The 21,135-nt window shown below is 49.1% G+C and overlaps 1 protein-coding gene across 1 annotated transcript in view; it reads right to left on the bottom strand.

Annotated features, from left to right (window-relative positions):
* LOC142505786 (uncharacterized) overlaps positions 1-20,256 on the bottom strand; it is a 37,309-nt gene extending 17,053 nt beyond the window's left edge. Inside the window, exon 1 of the mRNA XM_075618895.1 lies at positions 18,633-20,256. Coding sequence (XP_075475010.1) covers positions 18,899-20,239 — 1,341 coding nt within the window. The 5' untranslated portion in view covers positions 20,240-20,256 and the 3' untranslated portion in view covers positions 18,633-18,898. The remainder of the gene's footprint in view (positions 1-18,632) is intronic.
* Between the last annotated feature and the right edge of the window lie 879 nt (positions 20,257-21,135).

Raw genomic sequence — 21,135 nt, 5'->3', positions numbered from 1 at the left:
ACGTAGAGTATACGGTCCAGAGGAATTTACCAACGGAGCGGCGACGCTGCCGGAATTGAAGACAAACTCCGTCGGCGTTAGGGTTTTTGGAGCGAGATTCGTAGATCTGAAATTCCCGTCTACTAGAGACGAATTGGATGACGGGGAAGGAATGAAATGAAGCGCCTGAGGGAGACGATCACAGATCGGGGCTTTAATCGAAGAACGAAGGTCGGAGCTAGCCGGAATCGACGAAAAGGTGGACGGCTCGCGAGTGAACAGTGCCGTCGGAACTTTGGAACTAAAATCGGACGGGCAAATCAACTCCGATTGGCATGAAATTTTGACAGCAGACTTGCCTTGAAGAGACGAATCCAATGGTATATCATTTGCAAGAAACTGAGCTAAATTTGTCGGGGATGACTTTTTGGCCGGAAATTTCGAATTTTCAGACATAAAATTGGACGGGCAAATCAACTCCGAATGAGTTGAAATTTCAGTATGTTGGTCGCCTCGACGAGGCGTTTCAGATGGACCGGTGATTCGGCCGGGAATCGGCGGCGAAAGGCCAGCCGTATTGGCGGCGATTTTTGGACGAAAAATTGGGTTTTTTTGGGGCACTATTCACTGGAGAGAAAAATTATTTGGGGCAAATGGGTTTAGGGTTTAGGGGTTTAGGGTTTAGGGTTTAGGTTTTAGGGTTTTTTTTTTCCTTGAAAACACCGCCGGATGCGGCCCCAGAAAGAAAACCTAAAAGAGGAGGGGGACTATACCAAGACCTCCTCAAAAAGGCTAAAGCAGTAGAAACATAAAGACAAAGTAGCCTAGGGACATAAATACATATGTAAGCAAAATAACCCTAGACTACGACAAAAAGTGCGCCAGAAACTAATCAAATACGAGCAGCGCTAAGAGTCAACACGCCGAAGAAGACAAAATGATAACTGGGAGATGAGTGCTAAATCCATGAAAAAACTCTCATCTCGGAACCATCACCCTGAAGAATCCAATCAGTCTAAACGACTCTAGTCTGAGACCAGGTAACTGTATGAAGCCCAGCAATCAAAATAAGATCTGGCCAGGAAATCACCGTACAATGACGATAAAAGAGCAAAATGAAGATCGCAATCCAGCCAGAACAAAAAAGATCCAGCATCTAAAGTATAAATCTGACGAAGGTTTCATAACAATGAAGAGGATCGTCCGGAAATAATCCCTGGAACCTCCACGACATCCAGTAAACTCCTGTAAAAGAACTGATACGACGGGCAAGGAGAACCTGCTGTAAACGCCCACCAGGGACCAGAAATGGACCAAAGAGAGGCACAAACAGAAATAGCACTCCAGGGAATATGAGAGAGCCAAAGAAAAGCACCAAGTGGGTAAGTGCAAGAGCCCACCAAAACCCGAGGAGACCAAACATGTAGTGTGCGAGTGTCTGGGCCCACTCACACCAGACTGGCAAAACGGGGAAAAGAGAAACCCCAAAAGATCAGTACCTGCAAAGAAAAAATACATATATATATATAGAAACACTGAAGAAATAGATCCAAGTGAAGGAATGGGCTGCAAACAGCTAAGAACATCTATATCTCAGGTAGGGAAGTCCGGAGGTATCCGAACGTGCATGTATGGAAATGTGACTAGGGAGGGAGGGACCTAACTCTAAGGTAAAGTACCTAAGGGTATGAGCCCTCGCCGCCAACGCATCCGCCACCGAATTACCCTCCCGGAATATATGCGAAATATGAACAGACCGCCCCCTCAAAAGGACCAAAATCCTGGAAACAATGTGATCAAGACCCCAGCAACATCGACGGGAACGAATGAGCTGGATAGAAGGCAGAGAATCAAGCTCGATCCAAAGAGGGAAAAAAGAATGATCAGAACAAAGGAGAAGACCCCTCCAAACCGCCCAAAGCTCAGCCCGGAGAGAAGACCCAGCTCCGATGAACTCGCTGAATGAGAGCACAACCCTCCCGGAATCATCCCGAACAACGCCACCAGCAGAGGAGTCCCCAGATAGACCACCCGAGCTCCCATCCACATTAAGCTTGAAACACCCAGATGGCGGTCGCAGCCAGCGAACAATCGCCGTCCTATGGAATCTGTGGAGAGCGACCGAAATACCCATCAATCTCGTCACATGAAACACACCCATCCAATGTCTGGGCTTGACAGTACGCGCAGAGTGGGCAAGACGCAGGTAAGACAAAATCTGATACTTCACCGTCTCCCCAGAAACAGGGAGATGACGGTGCTTAGTATCGTTCCGCGCAGTCCAGAGGAACCATAGAACGATGCAGGGGAGAAACTCCCGCACATGGCCCCCCCGGGACCAGACCAAATCCCTCTTCCACGCATTGAGGAACAAACTGAAATCCTCAGTGTCGGGAATACGAACCCGAAACACGGCGCAAAAGAAGTGCCAGACAGACCGAGCAACCGGGCTGCGAATGAATATGTGTGTGAATGTTTCTGACATATCACAACACTGACATCTCGAGGCTAACGCAAAACCCCGGCGCTAGAGCACCCCATCAACAGGGAGCCACTGATGCCAGAATCTCCAGAGGAAGAACGACATGGTAGGCCTCAACCAACTCCCCCAACACCGGCGGAATATATCAGAAGACGGAGCACGCTGACGGATCAGCTCCCAAGCAGATCTCACAGAGAAAGCACCATCGGAGCTATGGATCCATCGTGCCAGATCAGGGTCTCCCGCAAGAACAGGAATCAAAACAATCTCCTCGGCAACCGAAGGAGCAACAACCGCACAAAGGCGATCAAAATCCCAGGACCCCTCAGACAGAAAATGAGAGATCCGAACATCACGGCCCCCGCGGACCACACACCGGGAGGACAAAGGAACGTCCCCAAACCAAGTGTCATCCCAAAAGGAAACATCTCCGAGTCCAACTCGCCAGCGAATGCCAGGCTCCGCACGAGGGCGGATCCTGAGGAGACGACGCCAAATGGGGGATATAGAACCACGAGCGGGGACACAGGCAGGAGCATCCAGTCGGCAATACTTCCGAAAAAGGAATCTCGCCCAGAGAGAGGAGCCGTGCCGAAATCTTAACCACAATTTTATAGAAAAGCATTCCACGAGATCTTTCAATCTGCGGAAGCCAAGGCCCCCCTCAAGCACGGGGAGACAAGCCCGGGACCACCGGGCCCAATGCCACTTCTTCTCCAAGGATCTCGACCCCCAGAGGAAGGCATTGAATGTCAGCTCAAGCTTCTCCATGACAGCCAGAGGTGGCTGAACAACCTGAAACAGATAAATCGGCATGGAGAGGAGCACGCTGCGTATCAGGGTCATGCGGCTACTTGGAGAGAGGGTCCGAATCTCCCAACCCTCTAACTTTCTACGAACAGACTGTAGGAGGGGCTCGAAAAGGGAGCATGTCCGATTACCCCGATAAAGGGGAACTCCGAGGTACTTGAGGGGCAGATGACCCTCGGCGAACCCGGTGATGCGCAAAAGCCGGGAGCGGAGGCGCCCAGAGTACCTCGGAGGCAAAATCAAAGAACTCTTGGCAGCATTCACACGTTGCCCCGAACAGTTCTCGTAGTGATGCAGAAAGTCTACAAGGCGCTGCATACCACGAGACCCACCACTGGCAAAAATAATGACATCATCAGCATAAGCCAGGTGGGAGATCAAAATATCACAATCAGAACGGTACCTGAGCGCAGGATGCTGCAGGTAGAGGCGGTCAAGGCCACGAGAAAGATACTCCGCCCCCAAAATGAAGAGAAGGGGAAACAATGGATCGCCCTGCCGGAGGCCTCTGGTGGAACCAAAAAACCCCGATAGAGAACCATTGATGTTCACGGAGAAATGACAATGGGAAATACAGGCCGAGATCAAAGCCACAACACGCTCTGAAAAACCAAAATGTCTCAAAGCATCAAATAGGAAATGCCACTGGACCCTATCATAGGCCTTGGCTATATCCAACTTCAAAATGACATAACACCACGAGTGGGGAGAGTAATGTTGTGAGTGAGCTCCTGGGCAAGGAGAATATTATCCGAGATCATTCGACCGGGAACGAAGCCACTCTGATTCGGGGAAACAAGTCTCTCCACCACATCCCTCAACCGAGAGTACAACAGCTTCGAGACGATTTTGTTCGTGACATTGCACGGACTGATCGGACGGAAGTCCGACCAGGCGCATGCACCCTCGACTTTGGGAATCAGAGTGATCGTGGTGGCGGTAAAACCCTGAGGCATAGGAGATCCCTGGAAAAAATCAAGTACAGCACTCCAATGAGGGAATCGCAGCAAAACCATCATTCTCCACGGCTGAGATAACCGAGGAAAAACCCGAAAAATCAGGGCAATCGAGCGCAGAGGGCTCCCCGCTAAGAAGATCCTGGAAAAACAAGGCTCCCGACTGTTGAATCAAATTCTGAGACGTCAGGCAGACCACATTCTCCAAAATGCGGAAAATTTTATTGGCCACGCACTTTTTCCTCACCATATTATGGAAGAGTTTGGTGTTCCGCTCACCATCCTCAAGCCAATGGCAAGCCGCTTTCTGTTTCCAAAAATCCGCCTCCATGGTGGTGATACGGGCCAGATCTTCATTGCGATCGGACAGTGAAGTCCAATAAGCATCAGAAGGGTCGGCCTCACAGACAGCCTCGGCTGAACGAACAGCCCTCTCAGCCGCAGTGAGTCTATCAAAGATGTTACCAAAAACATCCCGATTCCACCACCGGAGGTGATGCTTGAGACGCTTCATCTTGGCAAAAAGCCGAGGCATGCCGCTCAGACTGCAAGGCAGATTCCAATTAAGCCTCACAGTCTGCAAAAAACCATGGTGCCTAACCCACATACGCTGGAAGCGAAACGAGCTCGGCCCACGGGCAAAAACAGGAGCGGTAACCAAAAGCGGACAATGATCCGAGACCGTACGAGCGAGATGTTCAACCCGAATCGAGCTCAAATGATCTCCCCAATCAACAGAAACCAAGACCCTGTCCAACCGCTTCCAGATGGTCTTATTTGTCCAAGTGAACGAAGACCCCTCAAAACCAGCATCGATCAGGCCAGAATCAAGAATAAAAGTGTTGAACTCCTCCATGGGTAGCAACCTACCACCACGGGAGCCCAAGCACTCAGACGCATCCCTGACGACATTAAAGTCGCCCCCAACCAGCCAGGGACCCAAAACAGGCTTAACCAAAAGCAAGGAAGCCCAAAGATCCCTACGCTGAACATAATCACATCTAGCATAGACAAAAGAACAAAATATCTCTGTCGGCAAGAAAGAGGCAGAGACTCTGATGTGAAGGAACTGAGCATGATCAAAAACACACTCCGCCCTCACATCAGCAGCAAAAAATACCTAGATATGACCGGAGAGATTAGAGATGACTCCAGAAAACCCCAAACGGCGAGTCATGAATCTCGGATCCAGATCAATCATGGGCTCCAAAACAGCAAAAACCTTAATCTGTTTCTCCTTCACAAAGGCATGAAGCCTCTGCTGAGACTCCGAACCTCGAAGTCCCCGGATATTCCAGATTAAGCAATTCATGGGGAACGGGTGGAAGAAGGATCCGATCGCTTTTTACGCGATCGCTGACCATCATCCTGAGGTCTTTTTCTGGGATTGGACATGTCAGTGTCAAGAATACTACACTCAGACCCACAGCTAACTCCAGACACAGAATGTCGATCAAAATCCTGATCAGGATCATCAGCCGACATGTGACTGGGAATAATCTCAAGAATAGGGGGTCCCTGTCGAGCAATCAACTCGTCCAGCATAGAAGTGGCATCAGCAGGGGATGCAGGAAAAGATGGGACCGAGTGGCTGCTATGATTTTCAATACAAACCTCCGGGGGGACAAACACAGTCACCACATCCGGGCGTGGAGATCCAAGGTCATCCACGCAGTCCACAAAAGGAACACTCTCATCGTCCTCAGCCAGCGTGACCTCAGGGCGGTCAGAAATAGGGGCCTCCTGATGAGAACTCAAATCGACAGAGGGATCAGGAACACATACTCCAAGCTCCGCAGAGCCTATCTCTGTCTCCTGCAAATGGGAAAGAACTCCAAAAGAGTTCGAAGCAAGAGAATCATCCCTCGGGAGAGCCTGACGAACAGGCCTCCGCCTCTGTCTACGTCGGGGACCATGGCCATTGACATGAAGCTGGGGCTGTGGTCCCGGGACAATGACAGGAACAGCACCCTGAGGAGGTGCCGGAGCAGGAGGGGCCTCTGGTTGAGGAGGGTCTCGATCAGCAGGCTTGGATCGAGCAGGTTTCTGATCGAGCAGGAGGGGCCTCTGGTTGCGGAAAATCTTATTAGCCACACGCTTGTTCTTAACCATGTTATGAAAAAGTTTGGTGTTCCGCTCACCATCCTCTAGCCAGTTGCATGCAGCTTTTTGTTCCCAAAAATCCGCCTCCATGGCTGTGACACAAGCCAGATCCGCATTACGATCGGACAGGGCAGTCCAATTCGAATCAGAAGGATCGACCTCACAAGCAAGCTCAGCGGAACGAACTGCACTCTCAGCCTCGGTGATTTTATCAAAGATGTTACCAAAAACATCCCAATTCCACTACTTGAGGTGATTCTTAAGACGCTTCAACTTAACAAAAAGACGCGACATACCAATTAGACTGCAAGGCAAATTCCAATTAAGCATGACAGTCTGCAAAAAAAACCATGATGCCGAAGCCACATACGCTGGAAGCGAAATGAGCTCGGCCCACGGGCAAAAACCGGAGCGGTAACCAAAAGCGGACAGTGGTCAGAAACAGTACGGGGGAGATGTTCAACTCGAATGGAGCTGAAAAGATCAACCCAATCAACAGAGACCATAACCCTGTCCAACCGCTTCCAAATGGTCTTATTCGTCCAAGTGAACGAAGACCCTTCAAAACCAGCATCAATCAAACCAGAATCCATAATGAAAGTGTTGAACTCCTCCATGGGTAGCAACCTACCACCACGGGTGCCCAAAGACTCAAACGCATCACGAACAACATTGAAATCCCCACCAACCAGCCAAGGACCCAGAATAGGCTTGACGTGAAGCAGGGAAGACCAGAGGTCCCGATGCTCAATATAATCACATCTAGCATAAACAAAAGAACAAAAAACAGATGTGGGTAAAAAAAGGGCAGAAACCTTAATGTGAAGGAACTGAGCATGATAAAGGACACACTCAGCCTGCACATCAGCAGCAAAAAACACCCAAATATGACCAGAAAGATTCGAAATGACTCGAGAAAAACCAAGACGACGAGTCATGAATCTCTGATCTAAATCGATCATCGGCTCCAAAACAGTCAAAATCTTAATCTGTTTCTCCTTAACAAAGCATGAAGCCTCTGTTGGGACTCCGAACCCCGGAGTCCCCGGATATTCCAGATTAGTAAATTCATGATGAACGGGCAGCAGAAATGCCCGATCGCTTCCTGAGCGACCCAGGGGGATCATCCCTCCCCCTCTTTATCTTAACATCTGGCATATCTGAGTCCAGGACGCCGTCCTCAGACGCACGGCCATCACCCGGTTCAGAAAGTCTATCAAAAACCTGGTCAAGATCCTCAACAAACCTCTCACAGACAACCCTCTCAGAAATAGGAGAACCCTGTCTATCAACTAGCTGAGTAAACAAAAAAGACGCATCAGCAGGGGACGAAGGGCCAGAAGGGATCGAGTGACAACTATGATTCTCCAAACAAATCACGGGTTCAGAAAACACCGTGTCAATACCAGCATGCGGAGACCCCAAAACTTCCACACAATCAACAAAAGGAATGACATCCTCCTCCTCCAAATCTTTAGCCCCAGACTGGGCTGACACACCACCTAATGCCAACGGAGAAACAACAACGGTGGGTGAAATCAAACCTACGGTATCCATACCCTCAGATGGAGCATGCTCCAAAGGAGGGCCCCCGGTGAGATCAACAACCACATCCCCAAAGCGGGGCCCAGACTCAGAAGTTGAACCAACTAACGCACTAGAATCAAAGAGCTGCGTCTCCTTCTGCCAAGGAGAAAGGACATCAAAAGCATTCGAAGTACTCTTCGACTGTGAAGGAGCCTGCCCTGGAGGAGGAACAGCAGCAGGTGGAACTCGACGCGCTGGCCGTCTCCTTCTACGACGCTTAGGACCAACAAAAGTCTCAGCATTAGGGTCCTGAGGACCCTCGACCTCACTAGAAATGACACCGTCCTGGGATGAAGGACCCGAAGCAGCCGTCTGAGATGGAGGGACTGGACCAAAAGACCTAGCCCGGATCGGCCGGGGATTCTTGCCATGAGAGTAACAAACATTCGTCGCATGTCCCAGCATTTTGCAATCAGTGCAATAAGCCGGGATCCTCTCATACACAACCTCAATCTCTTGAGTGTGATCACCGCAGCCCACCCAAATGTGCTTTACGGGAGGCTCCAACACATTAATTTCCACACACACACGAGCATAGGCCCTACGAGACACCTCAGCAGTGTGGTCATCAACTTTGATAGGCTTTCCCAAGAGCTTGGCAATAGCACAAAGGCTTTTTTTCTCATATAAATGCAATGGTAATTCCGGAAGTCGAGCCCAAACTGGCGCAATAGGTGACTCTGCCTGAAACTTGAATTCTGGTGTCCATTTAGAAAACGGATACCAAGTGAGCCAACCATCATATTACCACGCGCCCAAAGCCGTGCGTAATCCTCTTCACAAGAAAGAGTAATGACCATGAAACCTCGGGGTAAAAATTTCAAATTGAACGGTCTGACCAAACCCACTTTGCCAAAGGCAACAGATATCATCGAATTAGGTACCACAGACCGATTCCCAGAAATTTTACCCACCGATGCAAATTTAAATGGCTCAATAAGGGATGAAATTACCTTATCCGGGAATAAAATACCCGGTTTCCCATCCAAAAAAGAAGGCTCGAGAATCTCCTCCATCGAGTTGAGAACATCATCAAAGCTATTCTTCACCGTACGAGGAGACGGGGGAGCCAAAACGTCCTTAAAAGACACATGAGGAGAAACAACTTTCGAACTTACATTGACCGCAGAAGCACCAGATGTGACTGCCGAGTTGACCCACGACACTTGACTAGGAGAATCAACCGAGTTGACTCGGCCCTTACCCACCGGTCCACCACCGAGGACCGGCGACGTAGCAGCGAACATGAAACCGGTGTCGGAACCAGCAGAACCGGGCGGCGGAGGGGTGAACTCGGTAAACACAGTAGTCGGAAACGGTGAAGAAATTGGAAATTGGGCGTTTCCGATTGCCGGACTGAAACCAGAAATTGAAGATACCGGGATGTTGCCCATGACAGCGAGAGTAAACGCCATGGAGGAATTGAGAAAAGGAGGTGCGACGCCGGAGTAATTGAGCAAGGAAGCCGTCGCGATCGGTGAACAGTGACTGAAAATCGTAGATCTGAAATTGCCGTCGCATACGAACGGCGTTGGGGCTGATACCAGAGGAAAACTGATCGTCTGGGTGAGGGGATTCAAGATCGGGGTTCCATTAGCAACGAGGTTGCCGGAGATGGTCGGAATTTGAAGAAAACCAGACGGCACAGACGTGAACAGTGGCGCCGAGGAAAAAAACGAAGAACACGGCGGCTGTGGTGAATAATTCGGTCGCGCATGGGTATCACTGGAAAGCTGACTAAAAACCGATACAGGAGAAGTACCTCCGGTGCCGGGAAGAGCAGCGGCCACCGGCGACAAAGAAGAAGTAAAAACAGGCGAAATTTCGATCCGAAAATCGGGGGCGTTGCCGGAATCCAATCGGTCTGAGATTTTGATATGTTGATCGGCGAGGGGAGGCGGTTCTAATGGGGCTGGTCGCCGGCCGGGATCCACCGGCGGTGACATGGCGGCGGTAATGACGTGAATAGTGCCAAATTGGGGGTAATTTTGGAAATTTTTTTCTTCAAAGCGTTTTTCTCGGTTTTGGTTTAGGGTTTAGGGTTTGGGGTTTGGGGTTAGGGGTTTCGGGTTTAGGGGTTTAGGGTTCGGGGTTCGGGGTTCGGGTTTGGGGTTCGGGGTTCGGGTTTAGGGGTTCGGGTTTAGGGTTTAGGGTTTTTTTTTTTTTTTAAATCAAAGTTTATTTTTATACAAGAAAGAGTAGTACAAATAAAACCTAATGGGAGGGAGACTGTGTCAAGACCTCCGCAAAAGGCTATACAATCACAACATCAAAACAAAAATAACGGCATACTACAACAGGGCAACCCGAAATACAACATAACAAAAAGCAAACAAACCAGAGGTTGCCCCAGAATACATCAATATAAATAAAACAAAGGGTAGGCAAGGAGAACTCTGCAGTGAACGCCCACCTCAAAGCATATCAACCTGAATAAGGCGGTCGCCCATAAGGTAACCCCACCTGACTCTTCTGAGTCCTGTAAAACCGGCGCTGCTGTGAGCGCGTGCGACCGGGTAGTGGCAAGGACTGACATGCAGTAGTAGGAGGAAGAGCCAAATCAGCCTCTCGAGACCACTCCCAAGGTCAATCTGTAACGGAGTAATGGGACCAGAAGCTGTAGTAACAATCATCTGTGACGGAGCAGTGGAAACAATCATCGGGTCTATCACCACTGGAACAACATCAACCGGAGAAGAGCTCGACCCAGAACCAGACCCCTGAGCACCACCTGCAATAACGGAAGTAACAACCACTGAAATGTCCTGAGGAGTAGGCATGGTAGCCACCACAACCTGAGGCACCAATGGAATATCCTCAACAATAGCTCTATAGAATGAGAAGAAGACGATGGGCATGAAGATGAACCAACACCAGAATCAACACCTGTGAAGGAATCTCCTGTAATAGAGTGAAGAACCTCGAACTGGTTACTCGAAGGAGAAGCCAGAGGAGTAACCTGACTAGAAGCCTGGCGACGCCTACATCGCTGCTGAATCCATCCTGGCTCAGTACTCCCAGAACCAGGACCACTAGAAGGAACCGAGCCATGCGGAACACTGTGAGGCTGACCCGAAGACCCTGGATCAGCCGAAGAAGTATGAGGACGCTTTCCATGATCTTTGGAACGGCTGCCAAAAGACCTGAAACCAGAACTAGAACAGCGCTGCACAAAATGGCCTAACATATGGCACTCCGTACAAAAATAGGGGACTTTCTCATAGACCACCCCCAAAGTTTGTCTGTGACTGCCCCACCCCACCCAGATTTGATCCGGACGAGGTTGCAACACACAATCTCAACGCAAATGCGGGCAAAAGAGCCTCGAGAACCATCAGCTGTAATCTCATCCACCATAAGAGGGTTCCCTAAATCTTACCAATCTGATAAAGACACTGCTTGTCATATAAATGCAGAGATAAATCAAGAATCCGAACCCAAACCGGAGTAATCGAAGACTCGGCCTCAAATTTAAACTCTGGTGTCCATTTAGAAAAACGAATCGAAACTGTCCCGATAGAAACAAACTTTTTAGACCATAATTTAAGAAAATCTTCCTCAACAGAAAAATAATAACCAAAAGCCTCGGGGAAGAAATTTCACGGTAAACGAGCCCATGAAGCCAAAATGGGAAAAAGTAGTCATGATAGCACTATTGGGTGTAACACCCCGGTTCCCTGTAACACGGCCAATCAACGAAAATTTAAAAGGCACTGACAGGGAAGAAATAACCTGATCCGGAAGAGAATACCCGGAATACCATCCATAAGAGTCGGCTCCGCAGGCCCACCCAGCATGTCACCAAACCCTGCAAAGCTCTGTTTGGCTGGAGGAAGAGCAGTGATATCTCGAAATGAAGCCAAAGGAGGGACTGGTGAAGGCGGAACCAGTGGCCGAAACATCAGGAGCAGAAGAACATGTAGGTTTGACCACCGGTTGACCCCCGGCCAAACATGGCGAGGGTGACCAACTGAACACCACTACCGACCAGAGACGACGATGGAGCACAGAATCGGTACCCAAAAGAGAGGAACCGACCGGCGACAGAGGTGATCCACTCGACTTAGAGAACCCAAAAGGTATATTCGACACCATTATGCATGATAGTACCTAACAGTTCCGCATGAGCGGGCAGTTTTAGCCGAGAAGGCAACGAACTGTAGAACGCACAGCAACCTACCGGAGCAGCAGTACACAAAGGCGCTACTGCCGAGTCAACACGGTTGAGTTGACTCGGTGACTCGACCGCTTTCACCGGTGAGTTTCCAACCGGAGCAAAGCCGAAGGCCGGTGACGATGAGGAGGGACAGGAACCGGCCACTAAACCACCTGAAACGGCCGAAAACGTGTTGAACCGGGCAGAACTCGGCGACGAACTCGCTTGAAATCCATGAATTTGGGCGTTTTTGATTGCACCAACATTTGCTGAAATTGATTGCACCATGGAGTTACCCATGACTTGTAAAGTATACGGTAAAGAGGAATTGATAATCGGAGCACCGACGCCGAAGTAATTGGAAGACGAAACCGGCGCACCTAGGGTTTGAATGGTGCCAAACGTAGATCTGAAATTCCGTTCACCACCGGACGTTGTTGGTAACGGGCCTTGACTCATTGGAAGAGCCTTATCATGGGGATTCCGGATCTGGGTCTTGATCGGAAAACCATCACCAGAAACGGCCGTAATCGATGAAGAAGTGGACGGCGACGCGGTGAACAGTGCCGTCGGGACTTTGCCGGTCGATTTGGGTAGCAAACAGACTCCGATTGACCCGAAAGTTGGACACGAGGACCGACTGGTGAAGACGGTTCCAACGGTATATCACTCGATACCGGACGATGCACGGTTACCGGCGCGACAGATTTCGCCGGAAATTGCGCAAATTTCGGACATTTGATCGTGCAATTGGCCGAGAAAACGTGCTCCGATTGACTTGAAATTTTCACAGTAACCTCGTCTTGCCGAGGCGCATCCGATGGTATTATTGGCCGGCCGGAAACCGGCGCCGACATAGGGGCGAATTTTAGGCGATTTTTGACTTTTTTTTGGACACTATTCACTTTAGAGAAATTTTTTAGGGGCGAATGGTTTAGGGTTTAGGGTTAAGGGTTAGGGGTTTAGGGTTTTGGGGTTTAGGGGTTGGGGTTTAGGGTTTAGGGTTTTAGGGTTTTTTTTTAGGGTTTAGGGTTTAGGGTTTAGGGTTTAGGGTTTAGGGTTTTTTTTTTTTTTTTTTTTTTTTTTTTTTTTTTTTTTTTTTCGGAAATTATTATTTATATACAACAAAAGAGCAGTACAAAGAAAGCCTGATGGGAGGGGGACTAGACCAAGACCTCCGCAAAAAAGGCTGAACAATCGTCACATCATAACAAAATACAGACATACTACAACAGGAACCCAGAAGTCATCTACAAAATGCACTCAAAGGCCAACAGGGCACCCGGAATATATCAGCAAAGCAAATAAAGACAACGATGAGCAAGGAGAAGCCTGCAGTGAGCGCCCATCAGCTACCGCAAAATGAGAATGCGGAAGAAACTAACTCAACCGGGATCAGGAGGTCGACCATAAGGGGAACTCGACTGACCCGCTTGAATCCTGTAAAAACGTCGCCTCTGAGATCTCGTGCGTCCTGGTAAAGGCAAAGACTGACATGCTGTAGTAGGAGAAGGAGTCAAATCAGCCACCCGAGACCCACTCCCAAGGTCGATCTCTAACGGAGCGAGAGAACCAGAAGCAGTAGACACAACCATCTGTGTCGGAACAGTAGATACCATCATCGGATCTAGAACCACGGGGACTACATCAACCAGAGGAGAGCTCACCCCAGAACTATACCCCTGAGCTTTCCCTGCAAGAACAGAAGTAACAACCACAGGGATATCTGGAGTAGACATCGGAGCCACCACAACTTGAGGGAGCAAAGGAACATCCTCAAGACTTGCATCTAAAACAAGAGAAGAGGACGGAGGCATGAAGAAGAACCCACACCAGAATCACCACCAGGGAAGGAATCACCTGAAATGGAGTGAAGAACCTCAAACTGGTTATTCGAAACAGGAGCCTGAGGAGTAACCTGACTCGAAGCTCTGGCGACGCCGACGTCGCTGCTGAGTCCAACCTGGCTCAGCACTCCTAGAACCAGGACCACTAGAAGGAACCGAGCCAAGCGGAACACCCTGATGCTGATGCGAAGACCCTGGAGCAGTAGTCGAAGAAGTCTGAGGCCTCTTCCCCTGAGCTTTTGAAAGATCGCCTGAAGCCCTGTAACCAGTACGAGCACATCGCTGGGATGAGTGACCCAACATCTTGCAATCAGTACAGTAAAATGGAACTCGTTCATAAACCACATCCAAGTGAAGAACATGAGAGCCCCATCCAACCCAAATCTTATCCGGACGGGGTTTGGAAACATCAATCTCCACACAAACACGGGCAAAAGAACCCCGGGAACAATCTGCAGTAAACTCATCCATCTCAATTGGATTCCCCAAAAGCTTGGTAACCATAAAGAGAGTACGTCTCGAGTAAAGATGTAGAGGTAAATTAGGAATCCTAACCCAAACTGGTACAAGAGGCGATTCCTCAGCAAAATTAAATTCCGGAGTCCACTTAGAAAACTTAACTGACACTGATCCAAAAGATAGAGTACCGAGAGACGAGAATTTCAGAAAATCCGCCTCACAAGTAAGAATTAGAGCCATGAACCCCGAGGAAGAAAGCGAACTCGAGGCGAGCCCACAAATTCTAATTGAGAAATAGCAGTCAAAATAACATTATTGGGAGTGATCCTCCTATTACCAGTAATGCGACCAATCAAAGAAAATTTAAAAGGCGCAACCAAGTTAGACATAACCTCATCCGGGAAGTGTAAACCCGATACTCCATCAAGAACCTGCGGAGCAAAATACTGATCCATGACTTCTGCAACACCTGTAAACGTCTTATCCCAAGGCAAGGAAGAAACAGGAGCAAGTAAATCACTGAATAAACGAGCAGAATCAGGCGAAACAGCACTTTTCAACCCCAATTTGACTTCCGGAAGAGAACAGTTGACTGCCGAGTCAACTCGTTGAGTACGGCCGAGTGACTCGGCCGAGTCAACTCGTGATTCGCCGGCTGGCGACTGAGAGAAGGTCGGCGAAGGGGTGGAAAACACAAATCCGGGATCCTTTCCAGTAGACTCGGTCGGCAAAGGCACCGATTGAACATTTAAATCCGGCGAAATCGATTGAAATACCCCAAATTGGGCTTTTTTGATCGGCAAGGTATTTTCCGAAATTGAAGGCATAGAAATCTTACCCATGACTTGGTGAGTTTGTAGTAGAGAGGAATTGCAAAAATCAGCAACCGATCCGGAGTAATTGAGTTTAGAAGCCATCGCATATATAGCTTGTGGGCTGAAATTCTTAGATCTGAAATTACCTCCGCCTCCGGACTCCGATGATGAAATTGAAACTATAACTGGAGGCATCTGGTCATGGGCATTCCAGATCGGGGTCTTGATCGGAGAAATAAGACCGGAGCTGGCCGGAATCGGGGCTGAAACTTCCGGCGTCGCGATGAACAGTACGTGCGGAACTTCGGCAGTCGATTTCGGGGTGCAAATGAACTCGTTTGGCCTGAATTTTGGACAGTAGGATCGACAATCAGAGATGATTCCAACGGTATAATACCCATGGTCGGACGATGAACGGACGGTGGGGCGATGGATTTCGCCGGAATTTCGGGGTTTTTGGGAACTTTGGACGTAAAATTGACGGGGCAAACCTGCTCCGATGGACCTGATTTTTTGACAGTAGCCTCGTCTCGTCGAGACGCATCTGATGGTATCATTGGCCGGCCGGAAACCGGCGCCGACATGGGGCGATTTTTGGCGATTTTTTTGGCGAATTTTGGGCACTATTCACATTAGAGGAAATTTTTTGGGGGCAAATGGGTCTGGGTTTAGGGTTTAGGGTTTAGGGTTTAGGGTTTTTTTTTTTTTTTTTTTTTTTTTTTTTTTTTTGGCTAAAAGTTTATTTATTAACAAATAAAACCTAACGGAGGGGGACTAGACCAAGACCTCCGGAAAGGCTATATCACAATCATAACATAAAAACAGAAATAAAGACATACTACAACAGGGCAACCTGAAATAAAGCACAACAAAATACAAACAAACCAGCGAGTGCCCCGGAATACATCACACAAATAGAACAAAATGGTGAGCAAGGAGAACTCTGCAGTGAACGCCCACCACATACCACCAAAAATGCGGAAAACGAAATCAGCCTGGATCAAGAGGTCGCCCATAGGGCAAACTCGCCTGAGCCGCCTTCTGCCTATAATAACGCCGCTGCTGAGATCGCGTACGGCCCGGAAGTGGTAGAGATAAACATCCTTCACTCACTGAACCCATCTCAAACTCTAGCAGAGCAGTAGAAACAGGAGTATCACCCACAGGATCCGGAACAGCAGGGGCAATCTCAACAACCGGAACAGTAACAACCACAGGTGCAGTAACAACTGCTCCAGAAGTAGATGCCACCTCAACGATATCCGTGGCCTGAGACGAGATAATCGGATCCAAATCATCGTGAGACAGACTACTCACCGCAGCATTCTGCTCTGCCGCAAGCTTACTAAGAAGGGACTTAAACCTCTGGGGACGGGGTTTAACGGTACCCGAAGTCTCACCAGGACCTGAAGCAGTGGGTAAATCTTGCAGTATCTCATAGTAATTCTTCGTCGAAATGGGCCGAGCCGGATCTTTCCTCACAACAGGTCGGCGTCGGGGACGCTTGGAAACATGTCCTATAAAATCAGTATCACCGGACTGTGGCGGATCAGACGCAACACCCTGAGGCTGCTCGGAAGGAGCCGGAAGCGGGGAATCCGATGCAACACCCTTACCATGAGGTCGGGTCCGGCGCGGGCGAGAAGACTTTCCATTACGAGAGCAAAAATCAAGTGAATGGCCCAACAACTGGCAATGAGAACAATAATGGGGAACTTGCTCATAGACCACCTCCACAACCTGACTATGATCACCCCAACCCACCCAGATACGCTCCGGACGAGCCTGAAGAACATCAATCTCAACACAAACTCTAGCAAAAGATCCTCTAGTACCATCAGCGGTAATCTCATCAATCTTAACTGGATTACCTAAAATCTTAGCAATAGGAAACAAGCTCTGTTTAGCATAAAGATGCAATGGCAAATCAATAAATCTGACCCAAACAGGAGCAATAGGAGAATCCGCCTCAAACTTGAATTCGGGAGTCCATTTCGAGAAACGAATCACTACAGACCGAATCGAAACAAGAGGCTGAGTCCAAAACCTCAAATAATCCTCCTCACAGGAAAGGGTGAGAACCATATACCCACGAGGAAGAAAACGAACAGTATGAGAACCCAACAAACCAATACAAGAGAAAGCAGATAATATATCAGAATTGGGAGTCAAACCCCGGTTCCCAGTGATACGCCCTACCAGAGCAAACTTAAAAGAAGCAGAGAGGGACGAAATAACCTGATCCGGGAACAAAATTCCGGGAATCCCATCTCGAACAATCGGAGCGGGCACCTCATCCATCGATGCAGCAACATCAGCAAAACTCTGAGCCTGCGACGGTGGAGAGGAACGACGCAAAACATCCCTGAAAGACACCGCAGGAGGGACAGAGCGAGGAGAAACAACTGCCGGAGCAACGGGAATAGGAGAAGGCAATTGACTTACTGCCGAGTCAACCCGCATGGGTTGAATGGGTGACTCGACCGAGTCAACCCGGAACGGTACCACCGGAGGACCACCGTCGGCCGGCGATGATGGGAGGAGCTTAGAACCGGTGAGAGAAGTTGAAGAATCGGCCAAAACAGGAGATAATTTGACGGAAATCGATGGGTGACTCGGCCGCAACTCGCCAAATTGGGCGTTTCCGACCGACGGCTGTGAACCTGCAATTGACGGTGGGGAAATATTACCCAAGACCGGACGAACATAACCTGAAGAGGAATTGCCCAATGGAGCTCGGACGCCGGCGGAATCGACAGAAGAAGCAGGCGCGACAAGGGTTACAGGCGGTGCCGGACTAGATCTAAAATTCCCGGTGAATGAGAACGATTCGGGCAACGGGCCATGGACGAACTTATTCGTCTGAGGACGGGCATTCCAGATCGGGGCTTGGATCGGAGAAAGGACGCCGGAACTGACCGGAATCGAGCAAAACGCGGACGGCTCCTGCGTGAACAGTGTAGGCGGAACTTTCGTGGTGAAATCGGACGGGCAAATCAACTCTGAATGACTTGAAATTTTCACAGTAGCCTCGCCTTGACGAGACAAATCCAACGGTACCTCATTTGTAAAAAACGGAGTTGAAATCGCCGGAGATGAGATTTTGGCCGGAATTTGCAGATTTTCGGATGAGCTTTTGGTCGGGCAATCGGACTCCGTTTGCTTTGAAAGTTTGACAGCAGCATCGCCTCGTCGTGGCGGTTCAGATGGTCCGGTGAACCGGCCGGGAACCGGCTCCGGCATGTGAGGCGAAAATTTGGAGATTTTTTGGCTTTTTATTTCACTATTCACTTTGAGAGAAAATGTTTTGGGGGCGAATCAGGTTTTGGTTTAGGGTTTAGGGTTTAGGGTTTAGGGTTTAGGGTTTAGGGTTTTTTTTTTTTTTTTTTTTTTTCCCAGAAACACCGCCGGAAGCGGGGGGGTTCGGCGGACCCCTACCAGTATATACAACAAAAGAGCATAACAAAAAACACCTAATGGGAGGGGGACTAGGCCAAGACCTCCGCAAAAAGGCTATACAATCATAACATCAAAGCATAAATAGAGACATAGTACAACAAGGCAACCCGAAAAACAACAGAACAAAAAGCAAACAAACCAGCGGGTGCCCCGGAATACATCCAGCAAAATAAAACAAAATGTGGGTAAGGAGAATTCTGCAGTGAACGCCCACCACAAGACGCCCAAAAGGCGAAAAAACAATATCATCCTGGATCAGGAGGTCGCCCGTAGGGCAAAGCCGCCTGATCCGCCTTCTGTCTGTCATACCGCCGCTGCTGAGAACGCGTACGGCCGGGAAGCGGTAAAGATAAACAGGCAGTGGTTGAAGATGACACATCACCGTCCTCACATCCCGTACTCCCTGAACCCACCGCAAATGAAGTCATCATAATAGAAGCAGGAGTATCAACCACAGAATCCTGAACGGCAGGAGCATGCTCAACCACCGGAACAACCACGGGTTCAGAAACAACTGCAACAGCAGGAGACACCACCTCAACCATATCTGTGGCCTGAGAAGAGATAACCGGAGCCACAACTACTGGAGATAGATACCCTGCTCTAGCATTCTGCTCCGTCGCGAGCTTACTCAAAAGAGACTTGACCTTAATGGGACGGGTTTTGACAACACCCGAAGACTCACCAGGACCAGAATCATTAGGTAAATCCTGCAGGACCTCATAATAATTCTTCGTAGAAATAGGCCTATTTGGATCTTTCCTCAGAACAGGCCGACGCCGTGGACGCTTAGAAACATGCACTGCAAAATCAGTATCACTGGACGGTGGCTGATCAGAATTAATCCCCTGAGGCTGCTCACTAGGATCCTGAGGTGGTGAATCAGATACAACACCCTTACCATGAGGTCGGGTCCGGCGTGGGCGAGAAGACTTGCCATTACGAGAGCAAAAATCAAGTGAATGACCCAATAACTGGCAATAAGAACAATAATGGGGAACTTGCTCATAGACCACCTCCAGAACCTGACTATGATCACCCCAACCAACCCATATATGCTCCGGACGTGCCTGAAGAACATCAATCTCAACACAAACCCGAGCAAAAGAGCCTCTGGTACCCTCAGCAGTAATCTCATCAATCTTAACAGGATTACCTAAAATCTTAGCAAGTGGATACAAGCTCTGTTTAGCATAAAGATGCAAGGGCAAATCAGGAAACCTGACCCAGACCGGAGCAATAGAAGAGTCTGCCTCAAACTTGAATTCAGGAGTCCATTTAGAAAAACGAATCACTACAGAGCGAATCGAAACTAGAGGCTGAGTCCAAAACCTCAAATAATCCTCCTCACAGGAAAGGGTGAGAACCATATACCCCCGAGGAAGAAAACGAACAGTATGAGAACCCAACAAACCGATACAAGACAAAGCAGATAAAATATCGGAATTAGGAGTCAATCTCCGGTTCCCCGTTATACGCCCTACCAAAGCAAATTTAAACGGAGCAGACAGAGACGAAATAACCTGATCTGGAAACAAAATACCTGGAATGCCATCACGAATAGTCGGAGCAGGCACCTCCTCCATCGAGTCAACAACATCTGCGAAACCCCTGGCCAGCAGATTTGGAGACGAACGACTCAAAATATCCTTGAAAGATACCGTAGGAGGAACAGAACGCGCAGAAAACAACCGTTGTATCAACAGGAGCAGAAGTGCACAAATTGGATACTGGGTCAACCCGCTTGAAAGGAATGGGTGACTCGGCCGATCCAACTCGGACCACCTTCGCCGGAGAACAGCCGTCAACCGGCGATGATGAGGGGACCCCAGAACCGGCCAATAAACTCGGAAAACCGGTGGAACTCGGCCCTGAAATAGCAGAACTCGGCGATGAACTCGATCCGAACCCACAAAATTGGGCGTTTCTGATCTGCGATGGATTTCCAGCAATTGAGGACATGGAACGATTACCCATCCCTTGATGAGTACCCTGGCCAAAGGAATTTAAATTTGGTGCGGCGACGGCAGCGGAATTGAAGACAAACTCCGGCGCAGGCGTGAGTACAGTATGTGAATTCTTAGATCTGAAATTCCCGTCCACCGGAGAAGAATCAGATGATGGGTGAGGTACCAAAAGATGCACCTTGGAGAGAGGATCACAGATCGGGGAACTGATCGAATATACAAGGCCGGAAGGAGCCGGAATTTGAGCTGGAATGGACGAATTCGCGATGAACAGTGACGGCGCCACTTCGCCGGCCGATTTGGAGGAGCAAATGAACTCCGATTTGCATGAAATTTTTACACTAGAATCGTCTTGAGGAGACGCTTCCAACGAACCACAAATTAAAGGCAGACGATGATCGGAGACCGGTCCGATATCGATCGCCGGAATCTGCGCAAATTCCGGGCCTTTAGACGTCGATTTGGCCGAGCAACCGAGCTTCGATTGACCTGAAAATTTTACAGAAGACGCGTCT

This window comes from Primulina tabacum, chromosome 10, assembly GCF_025594145.1.
Source record: "Primulina tabacum isolate GXHZ01 chromosome 10, ASM2559414v2, whole genome shotgun sequence".
Lineage (NCBI taxonomy): Eukaryota > Viridiplantae > Streptophyta > Magnoliopsida > Lamiales > Gesneriaceae > Primulina > Primulina tabacum.
Note: the sequence above shows the minus strand (reverse complement) of the source record. Positions and strands in the feature narration are given on the sequence as shown.